Source organism: Hirundo rustica, chromosome Z (genome assembly GCF_015227805.2).
Source record: "Hirundo rustica isolate bHirRus1 chromosome Z, bHirRus1.pri.v3, whole genome shotgun sequence".
Taxonomy (NCBI): domain Eukaryota; kingdom Metazoa; phylum Chordata; class Aves; order Passeriformes; family Hirundinidae; genus Hirundo; species Hirundo rustica.
This window is the reverse complement of record NC_053488.1, coordinates 81,560,536-81,574,193: the sequence shown is the minus strand read 5'-3', so window position 1 is coordinate 81,574,193 and position 13,658 is coordinate 81,560,536. Positions and strand designations below refer to the sequence as shown.

Here is a 13,658-nt window from a genome sequence, read left to right as displayed (position 1 = left end):
CAGGAACATTCCTTTCCATGCAGGAAATGTGGAACTCCTTAATTACAGCTAAATACAGTCAAGTAATCAGTATCAATTCTTGCTGCAACTCCATGAATTTCAGCGAAACTATATCAGTAACTTCCCCCCCCCCAGCTTTCCTTTGATGATGGTTTCATGAATCTGTTTAGACATCTGTATTTATATTGCACACATATAAATTCAGTTCCAGCACAAAGGAATGACGATTGCTCTTCCCTCTGAATGGTGAAGTTACAATTATTTCCTCAAAAATACTCTCTTCTAGAAAACAGCATGTGTATGGGCATTTATACCTATTTTTAGTAACATGTAGGCTTTTAGGAGTGTTTCAGGGAATTTAGTGCATTTTTTAGCAATAAATTCTTACTACCTAGAATGAAAAAAAAAGAGCCTGAAGCTGAGAGCTGCAAAAGTAACCCTGTATTGAGTGCTGAGGATTAGGAAGGTGTCACACAGGTTATGTCTGGGATTTCATTAAAATCTTAAAAAACTCTGCACCAGGAAGAAGCTTTCAGTTCCCCACTTGTGAGCTTGTTGTAGCTGTCACCTCCTGGAGACAAATTCACCTTAATGCAAGAGGGAATTTCATTGCTGTGTTTGAACATAGAATGGAATTACAGAGCACCCTCTTAACACCTTCCTCAATTGTGTTACAAAACAGCATCTTCTCTCGTAGCAGTGTTATTCAGTCAGGTATTGCTGGTGTCAGATGGTTGGCCAACTGCTTTAATAAGTGAAAATATTAATAATTTTGGTGATGAAGTGGAAAACATGGCCAGCTGTGGATTCTCCTGTTTTGTAGGATTTGGGGTTATATAACACATCTTTATTAGGCTTAAAACCCCTCTAGTGATGTTTGGCTGAGTTCTTCTTGCAGTGTGCAGGTAACACAAACTATTCCTGGGCACTGGCACAATCACAGGGCAGCTGGACTGGGAAGGTACGAAGAGCCCATCCAGTAACACCCCTGCCATGGGCAGGGACACCTTCCACTGTCCCAGGCTGCTCCAAGCCCCAGTGTCCAGCCTGGCCTTGGACACTGCCAGGGATCCAGGGGCAGCCACAGCTTCTCTGGGCACCCTGTGCCAGGGCCTGCCCACCCTCACAGGGAACAATTCCTTGCCCATATCCTATCCATCCCTGCCCTCTGGCACTGGGAAGCCATTCCCCGTGTCCTGTCCCTCCAGCCCTTGGCAGTTGTCTCTCTCCATCTTTCCTGCAGCCCCTTCAGGCACTGCAAGGCCACACTGAGGTCACCCCAAAGCTTCTCCTGTCCAGGCTGAACAATGCCAGCTCTCGCAGCCTTTCCTCCCAGCAGAGCTGCTCCATCCCTCTGCCCATCCTGGAGCCTCCCCTGGCCTGGCTGCAGCAGCTCCAGCTCCTTCCTGTGCTGGGCCCAGGGCTGGGGCAGCTCTGCAGGTGGGGTCTCAGCTGAGGGGCAGAGGGGCAGAATCCCTCCTCCCCTGCTGCCCACGCTGGGGCTCAGCCCAGCACAGGGGGGGTTCTGGTTTGGGGTCCCAGCTCTGCCCTACAGCACCCCAGGGCTGCTCCATTTGCTCAGCCCCAGCCTGGGGCTGCTCTCCTGCCTCTCTGAAGCCCTCATTTGCCCTGTTCCCTTTTTCCGAACACTCTCAAGTTCTTTGCTGGAGCATTTCCGTCAGCTGTCCCCCTCCCCGCTCCTGACGCGACATCTGGTGGCGACTCGGCCTCACGACGGCGCCCAGCCGCGGGAGCTGCTCCAGTGCCCGCTGAATGCTCCTCCTCTGGAATTGAGAGTCAGAAGCATGAGCACTTCTGCCTTTGCCAAAAGGAGTTCGAGCATAACCGCAGGAGAGATCCTCTACGTATTCTTTGCTTCCTTCCCCATATACACATAGATTGTTGAATTCTCACATGAATTCCTACATAAATAAATGAATTGTTTGAATCAGAGGCTGTCACCACAAAGACCACCTGCAGTTATAACAGAATTGTTCATTCTGACTTCAGCCACATATTTTGAGGTTTTACTGCATTAACTCCTAACTATGCATTTTTGTCTGCCTAAGTAGGTAAAAATTCAGACACCCAAGTCAGCACACAGGGCCGGTGTTCAACAGGTGTCTTCAAGTTGGGTGGCCTACCCCAAAATAACCAGAGTTAATTTGTACTCAACACAGTAATGGGTAATCGTTTAATCACCTCTTCAGGGCCCTAACCTGTGCTCACAGGTGAGACCAGAAGTGCTGCCACTAACACCATTCCCAGCATTTCCAGTGACCATTTTTGATGTGAGGAAAGATCTTTTTCACAATTATGCATTAAAACTCATGCCATTTCTCATTCCCTGAGGGGGTATTTTGATTCCTGCTTAGTAGTTCCAAAGGAGTATTAGGGTTTAGGGTTTCTTTTTGGCCAGACTTTGGGAGAAATTTAATTTCAGTTTCTATGGGAAGATTTTTGTCATCTCCTCCTTCAGCACCCCCAGAATAAGAAGCACAGAACTCCTTTTAAACCAAAGATTTTATTGGCGTTCTTGTCAGACTGGTGAGGATTTACGACCTGGGTCTCTCCTTCTTGCCCTTGTAGAGGGCCAGCAGGGACACGTTGGCCACCTTGACCACCTTGAAGCGCACACCCGGGATGTCCCCTACGGCATGGCCCTTGCGCCCAAACCCGGCCACCAGCACCTCGTCGTTCTCCTGTGACAGGGACAGGGTGTGAGCACCAAATCCAGCACTGAGCACCTCCCATGGGAGCTGCACCGCCCTGCCCCAGCACAGGCTGGGAGCACAGGGGGTGTGTGACCAAAATCCACAAAACCCAACCCACTAACAGATTTGTTCAGCACTAATGCAATAAATCTGTTATTTGCACTTTTCTGTACAACATTTTAGGCTTCTTGGCAATTACCTCGATGAAGTTCAAGCAGCCATCGTTGGGGACAAAAGCTGTGATTTTTTTGCCATTCTTAATGAGCTGGACCCTGACACACTTCCTGATAGCAGAGTTGGGCTGCTTGGCTTCTACCCCCCTGCAAGGGAAACCAACCAGCAAAGAGATCAGTGTGGTGGACCAGAACAGGCATTAATTAACACAGAATTAAATTTTGTACCTTGTATTCAGTGGAAATTGTATCTGTATTTCAGCACCTGTGAGCTATTTAGTGAGCTATTTAGAAGTACTGAATTAATACTGAATTCGTATGACATAATATGTATTAATCTAGATTTATGTATGAATCCCATAAAATATTACTTCCTAAGCCAAACAAACTTAAAATGACCTCCAGACGGATTCAGCAGAATTCTAAAACAACCCCGAAACAACTGAAATCACAGGAAGTGCCCCCAAACTAGTGCCTTGGCAGCATTCCAATGAAATTGATAAATTTTTAAAGAGGGGGATAAAAGGCAGAAATAGGTTGAATGTATGACAAACACAATTTTCTTTCCATTTGAGCCCGAAACCCTGATTATTCCCTATGAAAAAAAAACCCCAAAAACCTTCCATTTCCCTTATTATTAACTGAAGTTCCCTATTTCTTCTTAAATTTATTTAGTTCTTGCCCAAAATCCCGTTTCCCCTAATTTTTGAAAAAAACCCACACGTTTCTCATTTTGCTATAATTTGTGCCAAACCTCTTACTTTTGTTAAACTAACGTTTGCCCAAAGTCTTTATTTTCAGCCCTTTTTTTTCCCCCTCCAATTCCTAGGAGAGGGAAAAAATCACCCCGAATTCCTATTTTTCCCCATCCCTAGTGGGAGCTGCATCCCTGGGACGCCCATTCCAACCGGGAGGAGCACCCACACTTTCTCCAGGACGATGCCCTTGGCGTGGGAAGCGCCCCCGAAGGGGTTGGCCTTCAGCGCCGTGCCCAGATGCGCCTTCTTGTACTGCTTGTCGTGCCACTTCTGGTCCCGGCGGTGGCTGCGCAGCTTCCGAGCGGTGCGGAGGCCTCGGCACTTCCCTGCAGGGCGAGACAGGGCCGGCGTGAGAAAGGGAAAGAGCCATGAGGGGAAGGCGGCGTGAGGCCATGGCGGGCATGCGGCGGGTAATGGCGGACGCGGCCTCACGGCCTGCAGCGCTGCCCGCACCGCATCGAGCCGGCTGCAAGCGGGCGGGCAGCGCCTGCGGAGCGCCTGCGGAGCGCCGCGGGCGCCGCCTTAGACCGCGCAGCTCCAGCCCTGGCCCCACTCCCGGCCCCGGCCCGGCGCGGCGCTCACCCATCTTCTCCGCGCGGCTGCCGAGCGAGAAAGGAGGGAGGATCGACCGCGCCCGCCGCCTATAGCCGCGCCCGCCAGGACCCTCGCGGGCTGCCCGCGTAGCGCCTGACCCAAATACCGACAGGCACCGCGAGGGGCGGCCCGGCGAGCAGAGAGGCCTCTCTGGTTTAGTCCCGGCAGGGCGCTGCAGCGAGGACCCCTGCTCGGTAGGGATGGGGTTCGAGTCCCGGTGCCGCGCGTTCGTGTCCTCGGGGAGTCGGGTTCCTTCTGTCCTCACAGAAAATTGGGAAAGAAAATTTTGGAACCAGAGCTAGACATAGCAAACCGACATGGATTTTTTACTGTGCCGTGGGTGTGTCTCTCTTCCTTGTCACCCCGAGGTGCTCACTTTCGTAGATTATATACAGTTTGTTACACGAGGGTGTACTTACATTCCACAAACTTTGCGCCTCTTTCCAAAAAGCCTTTTACACGCGGTAATCAATGTCACAGCTCTTACTACACATGCACAGAGGTGACCCATCCTTTTCACCCTCACCTGGCCACAGGGACGAGGTGATGTCTGGCGTGGCTGTGCCTGGTGACCTTTGCCACCAAACCCCACTGCCAGCCCACCCAGAGGAACTCCCGGTTATTGCTGGTGTGCAGAACCAGCAATAGAAATAGAAAAATCACTCGATTATTATTACTGACAGGTAAAACCGCAGGTTTTGTGGGGTTTTTTTGTGTGGGCCCTTATTTCCACGGAGGCCTTTTTGGCATCCCTGGAGTGGAGGGTTGAAGTCCCAGAGACTGTGGGTTCAAATCCTGTGGGCTATTTTGGGCTGGGTGGGGACCATGCCCAGAGCCTGGTGGGACTTGAAACAGGACTTCTGCCTGGAAAGAGCCTGTACTGAGCTGGGATTTGGCTCTTCCCCCAGGGAAGAAGCAACAGGATGAGAGAAAATGGCCTAAAGTTGCACCAGGAGAGGTTCAGGTTGGATATCAGGGTAACTCCCTCCTGGAAAGGGCTGTCCAGTCCTGGAACAGGTACCCAGGACAGGGATAGGGTCCCCATCCCTGGGGGGATACATAGGCCATGTTGGGAACATGGGTGGGAGTGGCCTTGGCCATACAGGGAAATGGTTGGACTGACTGGTTTTATGGATCTTTTCCAACCTCAGTGGCTCTGTGATTCTTACTTGCAGCTTTTCATGGAATCATGGGATGGTTTGAATTGGGAGGGACCTTGAATCTCATCCAGTGCCGCCCCTGCCATGGGCTGGGACACCTTCCACTCTCCCAGGCTGCTTCAAGGCCCAATATCCAACCTGGCCTTGGACACTGCCAGGGATCCAGGGGCATTGTGACTTTTAATTTCTGCACCGCCCCCAAGCAGATCTGCCCAGAGCAAAGCCCTGTAACAGAGACAAGCTTGTACTTCTCATATTTGAAAGCTGCTTCAGTCCACACTGCCAAACTGCATCCATCCAAATCATGAGTGTTGTGTTCCCTTTTGGGAGTGACTTTGAAGAAGCAGTAATTAGATATAAACACATTTTTTTTTAACACAGCCTGTACTCATGGCTTAAGTGGAAAATACAGTCGAAAATTTTGTGAGTTTACGTAGGGCTGGTTTTACATTCAATCTTTATAGAATAACTAATAAAAATGTTTAAATATTAAAAAAATGCAACCTCCTCCTGCTAAAGAAATACCAAGCAATCCCAAACAAAACCTTAAACCCCATCAACACTTTCAGGAGAAAACATGACTGTTATAAAAGACAGCTATTGAAGATGCAGTTCCAACGTTGGAATGAAGCTGTCATTTAGTAATTTCAAAATTCTTTTGTCTTTGTGAAAATGCTGCAGCTTTGCTTTACAAAGTTAGGAATATTAGGAATACTTAAAATTCACGAATTGTCTTCCTAGTCAGGAAGACAATTGGTGAATATAACATAAATATACCAAAACAAACTGGCATTTATTGGACAAATATTCATTAAGAGATCAAGATATGGGAAAGATGGTTTGCCATGAAGCTACCATGGTGTTTGTGCTTTCTTTTTATGCTACACCAGGACTTTGGGATGCTTCTGTTAAGACAGATTTTCTTCTTTTCACCACATTCTTCAAAAATAGGTTGTTTTTTGTTTGTTTGTTTGTTTGTTTTAATCCAATATGTCATGTTTTAATCCCAGATTGCAGCTAAACACCACACAGCATCTACCTCATTCCTGTCTCTCTCCTGGAGGGGAATTCAGATAAGAATAGTTTAATAACTGAAATAGAGTCAGTAATAATAGTTAAAAACATATGTCTGATTTAATTGAGACAACAAATAAGAATAAAGTCAATTAAGGCTAATGAGTGACAGGTGTGCAGGCACAGGTGGCCTCAAGGTGTGTCCCTGGAAGATACCCCATGGCAGGGGGTTGGAGCAAATGACCATCAGTGTCCAACCCAAACCATGCTGTGATTCTAGGACCTGCGGAGAGTCTGAGACTCCGTCATTTTTGCACAGCCCCCCTCCTGGGCACAGCCCTCAAGGCTCTGTGGGCAGCTGTTCTCTTTGGAGAGTGCTACCAGATAAGCGCTTCTAAAATTAAATCTTGGTTGGCCAAGCAGACAAATCCACCCAAAATCCCACCACTTATCCTGAAACTCCTGGTATAATCTGATCTCTGATGCCTGGCATCCTGTGGCGCTGCACAGCCAGGGCCAGCTGGGTTGTGACACACACTGGGATTTTTGTGGGGTTTTTTTTGCATAGTTTCCCTGCCAACCCTTCCCTGAAGGTGGAGGAAGGCCTGGAGTCTGCATGGGGATTTCTCAGAGGTAGGATCCTTTGGGGATGTGGGACCCAAAAAGATAATCCTGGAATCCCAAACTATTTTGGGTTGAATGGAACCCTAAAGCCCATCCAGTCACCCCCTGCCATGGGCAGGGACACCTTCCACTGTCCCAGCCTGCTCCAAGCCCCAGTGTCCAGCCTGGCCTTGGACACTGCCAGGGATCCAGGGGCAGTCACAGCTTCTCTGGGCACCCTGTGCCAGGGCCTGCCCACCCTCACAGGGAAGCAGAAAAGAGTTGTAAAGAATTAATTTTTGCATCTTATTCCAGAAGGATGCAGAAGGGCTTTTTTGCCTGGTTAGTTTCCCAGAGATAGGTTTGTGTTGGAACTGAGACAAGATTTTTGTATATTTGGGGCTAGTTTTCTGTCCATGCTTCCATACCATTATCATTACACTGTGAATCAGAGCAACAGTGATATATTAGATTAGTAAGGTGATGTGTTCAGTGCTGATACCTGTAAAGTGGCTGACACCTCACACTTTGATGATTTAGGAAGCTTCGTGGTGACCTGATATGGCACTGGGAGGTGACTGCAAACAGCCGGAAATGATTTGTGCTGTGTGTGCCTGGGGAGACGCAGCCACGGGGATAAATTGCCCATCTTTGTGGCATGCAAATCCAGCCTGTGCACAACTGCTGCAGCACAGCTGCCATCCCAGGGTCTCCATGAGTGTCCATCTGGTCACTCTGTGTGACAGGGGGTGGCTGGACAGTGGTGACACACTGGGGATGGGCAGGGTGCCACGTCTAACCTGTCACTCTCTGACAGAGCTGTGAGCCTTCACACTGACTTGAACTGAATATGACTACCTTTCATGTGAGGTAGATTTAAAAAAAAAAAAAAAAAAAAAAAAAAAAAAAAAAAAAAAAAAAAAGAGCATTGTTTAAAGTACAATAAGAGATGTAGTGCCTCCTTCCTCGGGGTGGGAATGTCTGGGCTGCCTCGGTAGGAGACGGAGAACAGACAAGTGGCACCTTGCTACCTGATCATCAGAGGAGGAGCTCTGCATCAAGAGTAACCACAACCAACACCTCATCTCAAAATGGGAGCAGGGGAAAAGATGATGAATGGAAGTTTTAACCCTTTTATTTCGAATACGAAGTTTTAACCCTTTTATTTGGAATACTGGACACTTTCAGTCTAGCATGGCCCATCTTACTGGCTGCAAATAACAGGACCAGCCTCAGGCTGTGCCAGGGGAGGCTCAGGTTGGACACCAGGAGGAATTTCTCTGTGGACAGGGTGGTCAGGAATTGGCAGGGGCTGCCCAGGGAGGTTTGGACTCCCCATCCCTGGAGGTGTTCAAGGAGGGGCTGGATGTGGCACTCAGTGCTCTGGGCTAGGGACAAGGTGGGGATCAGGCACAACTTGGATTTGATGGGCTGAGAGGGCTTTTCCAGCCTCAGTGATTATGGGATTCTGCTGACTTCCCACTGACTTTACCCTACAGGTGGTTAATTTGTGGCCTTTAGTGCCACAGAAATTCAAGGACTAAACTTTTTCTGGTTGATTTCAACATAAACCAGACAAAAGTACAACAGCAATTCAAAAAAGGAATCACAAGAGCTCCCCTAACCACACCCTTATCAGGACTGCTGCATGCAAGGGTCCATTCAGAATTTCTTACAAAGCCCAGTAATTCAGAGGGGCTGATTTTTGTCATCATTCTTCACCAGAATGAGGATCTAATTTCTTTTCAGGTACCATGTGCATTTATTTGTGCTTGAAGCTCATAAAAAAGCAGCATTTTTAAGAAATGTTGAATTATTATCAGCAAGAGTCAAGGAGCAAGGAAAGGCTTTTGTTCTTCCTCTTTGCTTCATTAATATTTCAGTTGATTGCTGATTAGTGATTTCTTATCAGTATCCCTAGCATTAATATATAGTGAGATAGTCAGGATGTTTTCACTGATTTGTTCTGGTTTAACCTATGCTGGCAGTTTGGTGTCAGGTGTTTTCTGGGTTGTCTGCAAACCTCCCATTTTTTTGGATCAAGTTGGCAATATTTTTTCTGTGAAATGGTGGTCCAAGAAAGCAGGTCTTGATAAACGGATAAATGGAAACACATTTCCATTTGTTGTAGTGGAAGTGCAGCTAAAGGTGCATTCAGTTGTCAATGGCATCATCTGGGGTTCAGCCTGTGCTGACTTTACCTGTGGCCTGCATGTGTTGTTTATGCTACTTTCTTTCCCTTTCTCTGCCCTCAAAGGACACATTTTCTTCTTTTGGGCACTACTGGTTTGTATTTCAGAGTTTTTGTTTCTTAGATTTTACTCCCAAGTAGATGAGGAATGCTTGGGAAATGGATGCATGTGGATCAAATCTCAAAGCACCACCAGAAAGCCTCTCTGTGCCTTCCCCTCCATTTATTTAGGAGCAGCAGTGCTGAGGCATTGAACTGTGACATTAGTGACCTCACAGTGTTTAGAAAAGTGTGTGATGCCCAGAAAAGTGTTCTGACCCTTCCCAGGGCTGCTTAATTTTTTTTTTTTAACTATGTGTCCGTTCTGGTGTAATTGTTCTAACTTTAGCATTATGCATTGCTGGTGCTTCTTAGAAAATTTAGGGGTTATCTTCAAGTGGGTTTTGCTTAATCCTGTGTTCCCTCATCTCATTTTTCAATCTGGGATTCTCACATAAATATCTTTACTCCTCCTTAAATTGGATAGAAGCCACTTGACTGAGGACAAGCTGTTGGGGGATTTCTCAGATGAGCAGATACCCCCTGCATCTCAGAAGGAGAAATGAATTAGGATGGCAAATCCTTTTTAATGATTACAGTGCTAAAGCCCCAGTCTTTCTCCAATATCTGGAATACAACAGACAGGAGCTCCTAATCAGCAAAGTGAAGCTTCACTGATGGTGCCATCAGTAGGTAGCAGGACAGAACTGGGTGTCTGATGCCTGCAGATTGGTGTATGGCCGTGTCCTGCCTGATATTTAAGGGTTTTGGAACTAGATGATCTCAGGTCCCTTCTAGCCCAAACCATTTTATGACTCTGTGATTCGTAGGAGTACCAGTGTGTCTGGCCCACAAATCTCTTGAGGATGACCCAGGTCCAACCCCCTGTAGTAACTGTGATGTAAGGGGGCTTCGGTGTCTTGATCTGGCAGCCGAGAAACACAAACACTGCAATTCTGTGGGCATTTCACAGCTGTGGCCTCGCCTAGAGCTTCCCAGTGCCAGAGAGCAGGGAGAGATGGGACACAGGGAATTTCTCTCTGTGAGGGTGGGCAGGCCCTGGCACAGGGTGCCCAGAGAAGCTGTGGCTGCCCCTGGATCCCTGGCAGTGTCCAAGGCCAGGTTGGACACTGGGGCTTGGAGCAGCCTGGGACAGTGGAAAATGTTCCTGTCATGGCAGGGGGTGGGGCTGAATGGGCTTTCAGGTCCCTTCCAACCCAAACCACTCAGTAATTTTAGAATTCAAAGTACCAGAACAACTGATCCGAAAGCTGTATGCACACAAACTGAATTAGTGCTGAAGGAAACTTCTTCCAAATATTTGGCTCCAAATGTTTTACTTTCACATCAGTTTAAGTCGAGATATTTAACATCTATCTATCTATCTATCTATCTATCTATCTATCTATCTATCTATCTATCTAATCTCATCTATATAATATATTTTATATATATATATCTATATAATATATAGATGACATAAGATATTATGGGACTTCAGAATACATGCAATTCTTTCTGTGAACAGAGGGAGAAATTCCAGAACTACTTGTAAACATCACCCTCACCTCCCTTTAAGGCTAGGGTTAAGTACAGATGAGAAGTGAACCTCGATGTGATTTTAGAGCCCCTCTGATCCTATTCCTTTTTACCCCTTAGCAAGCAGCTCTCACGCGGGTACAGTTTCCCCAGACCGAGTGATCATCGCTTCAGGAGGTATCTCGGAGGTGCGAGTGCCACACGTAGGGCGGTGTTAGTGGGGATGGAGCGGGGACGGAGCGGGATGGAGCCGGGATGGAGCCGGGATGGGGCGGGGATGGGGCGGGGATGGAGCCGGGATGGAGCGGGGATGGGGCGGGGATGGAGCCGGGATGGAGCGGGGATGGGGCCGGGATGGAGCGGGGACGGGGTGGGGATGGAGGCGGGATGGAGCCGGGACGGGGTGGGGATGGAGCCGGGATGGAGCCGGGATGGGGCCGGGATGGGGCGGGGATGGAGCCGGGATGAGGCCGGGATGGAGCGGGGATGGAGCCGGGATGGAGCCGGGATGGGGCGGGGATGGAGCCGGGATGGAGCGGGGATGGGGCCGGGATGGAGCGGGGACGGGGTGGGGATGGAGGCGGGATGGAGCCGGGATGGGGTGGGGATGGGGCCGGGATGGAGCGGGGACGGGGTGGGGATGGAGCCGGGATGGAGCCGGGACGGAGCCGGGACGGGATGGGGATGGAGCCGGGATAGAGCCGGGACGGGGTGGGGATGGAGCCGTGATGGAGCGGCGGCTCCGCCCGCAGCCGCCGCCCTCGCTGCGGTCCTGCCCCCGGAGCTCGGCGCTGATGTGCCGGGTGTGCAGGGGCTCCTCGCCTGCCCATGGATGGGAGCGCTGCCCTGCGGCTCCTGCTGCTGCTCGCCTGCGCCGGGCTCGGCGGGTCCGAGGAGAAAAGCCCCGGGGGGAACAGGTCGGTACCCCGAAACCGTGGTGGAGCTGGGTGAGCGCAGGTTTTAAACGCTGTCGTTCGTGCCGCGTTCAGAATGCGAGGAAGTGGCTGTGGTTTCCTTTTCAGGTTTGAAAATACCCCGGGCTAACGCAGAAATGAATAATTTTGAGGCAGGCGGTGCGTTGATGCATCTTTGAAACAATTTTGTGAAGGTTGTTTAAAATCGGGTGTTCTCTGTGCATCTGCCCTACGTTTCATTACGTTTTAATGACTCCCACACTGACTTTCCCTGGTCCCTGGGAAAAGGGAGTTATAAATAGTATAACAGCAAGGGTGTGAAAACTACTCCAAGAAACACAGGCACGAAAATATTCTGCTTGTGTAAAATATTTGAAGTGTGAATCCAATATTGCAAGTGAGTATTAAACTTACAAAATTACTGTAGATTTAGGTTTATTTTTAGTAGTGCTGTTTCACTCTCTAATGAAACACAAACAGTGAGCCCAGATCATAGCAGGGGGAAGAGGGGACTTTGTAGAGCCAAGCATTAGGAAAGCCTGAGCTGTATGAGTCGAATGATGCCCAAAGTTACCAAAAACACACAGAACGAACATGCTGATGAAGGTCGCAGCTGTCAGTAAAATCTGTGCATTTGAGGCAAGAATGACATGTGGTGATTTGCCTAAGCTTGTATTAAGAGATCTGGTAGTCAGTTACTGATAAATACAATATGTTTTCATTAAATAGCTTACTTGCTGCTCTCCTCTGCCAGTTCTCAGATTTCTTACTGCTCTTCTTAGTATAATTTAATTAAAAAAAAAAAAATCTGACAGAGAGTGAGCAGTGGAGCATTACCTGAACTTGATTGCAATAAATATTAACAGATTAAGTTGTGATCTTGATGCCAGTGAATCAAATTGGAATTTTGCTTCATTGGGAGTGGGATTGTGCCTGCACAGTGTTAATTTGCTAGAAATTCAATGAGCTCAGTTTCTCCTTTTGTATTAAAAGGGAAGCTTGAGTCCTTGTACAAGGAATCTTGTTCTGATCCAGACCTTGTTGGTCACCCATGAAATTGCAAATCAGCCCCAGTAATCAGTGCTTTGTAAAATATTTATGGAAATCTGTTGCCCTGTGTCAAATTACACATTTAAAAAATGAGAAGTGTTGTGGGGTTTGTAGATATTTCTTAGTGATAGAGCTTACATAGAGGCATTTCAAAGTCAGTGGTGTTTTTTGTCAGGATGTTTCTGAGAATGCACCAGCTCTTTCCTTGAATCCGGTCTCTCCAAGCTTACACATTTATAGCATTATTAACTTCACTGAAATTCCTTATGTCAAGTGTCCTTAGGACTACAAACAGTGCATTGCCCCCAGGTGCTCCTCACCTTTCATAATTTTATTTTCAGTGCATTTGAGAAGTCACATTTTATTTTCCCGTTGGCTGTCTTCTAAATTAGCTGTAACCAGTTCACCAGCCAGTGAGGAATTCTGCAGCTGGAGATTATCAGTCTTAGGGAGATGACTCTGAACTATTGGAAATACAGAAGTACTGTTTCTGTAGATGTAGAGTGCATTTTCCCATCTGGTGCAGTTTATCAGAGCAGCAATATGAAGAGTAGAAATGTGGACATAGCGTAAAAACTGCCTGTGGCCTCCCCACTCAACCCCTGCTGAGTGCCAAGGTTATTCATGTGGTTACTTGAGTGGAGAAAACGCTGTTTATATGGAAGTCCTCCAGAGCTGGAGTGTTTATCAACTTTTGCAGACAAATCAGACTCAGTTATCTTATATAATGGATAATTTCATCCGATAAGAGGAAATTTACACATCTTTATACTTATAATCTTATTTAATTGGGTTTTACATAGTGATTAGTCCTTCTAGTGCTTTGTATTAGGGCTAATCCAATTTTGTGTGGATTCCTAACATGCTTGATTTGGTAAATTCAACGTATGACATACGTGCCTGAGTGGA

At 47.7% G+C, this 13,658-nt stretch overlaps 2 protein-coding genes across 3 annotated transcripts in view; one reads left to right on the top strand and one right to left on the bottom strand.

Annotated features, from left to right (window-relative positions):
• LOC120765096 (V-type proton ATPase subunit S1-like protein) overlaps positions 1-13,658 on the top strand; it is a 48,309-nt gene that overhangs the window by 22,675 nt on the left and 11,976 nt on the right. For both annotated transcript variants that reach the window (XM_040089393.2, XM_040089394.2), the window contains 2 exons: positions 10,906-10,973; positions 11,597-11,702. In XM_040089393.2, coding sequence (XP_039945327.1) covers positions 10,906-10,973; positions 11,597-11,702 — 174 coding nt within the window. The remainder of the gene's footprint in view (positions 1-10,905; positions 10,974-11,596; positions 11,703-13,658) is intronic.
• Positions 2,509-4,299, bottom strand: RPS23 (ribosomal protein S23). Its single transcript, XM_040089401.2, has 4 exons — positions 4,228-4,299; positions 3,812-3,971; positions 2,914-3,034; positions 2,509-2,702 (listed from the first exon to the last, which is right to left on the bottom strand). The coding sequence occupies exons 1-4, from the start codon at positions 4,229-4,231 to the stop codon at positions 2,556-2,558; spliced, it is 432 nt and encodes a 143-aa protein (XP_039945335.1). The 5' UTR covers positions 4,232-4,299; the 3' UTR covers positions 2,509-2,555.

Excerpts from the sequence above, each read along its gene's own strand:
- RPS23 (XM_040089401.2), bottom strand. Across the intron at positions 3,035-3,811 it reads GGCATCGTCCTGGAGAAAGT|GGGGGTAGAAGCCAAGCAGC; the intron begins GTGGGTGCTCCT and ends TTTCCCTTGCAG. Across the intron at positions 2,703-2,913 it reads GCTGCTTGAACTTCATCGAG|GAGAACGACGAGGTGCTGGT; the intron begins GTAATTGCCAAG and ends TCCCTGTCACAG.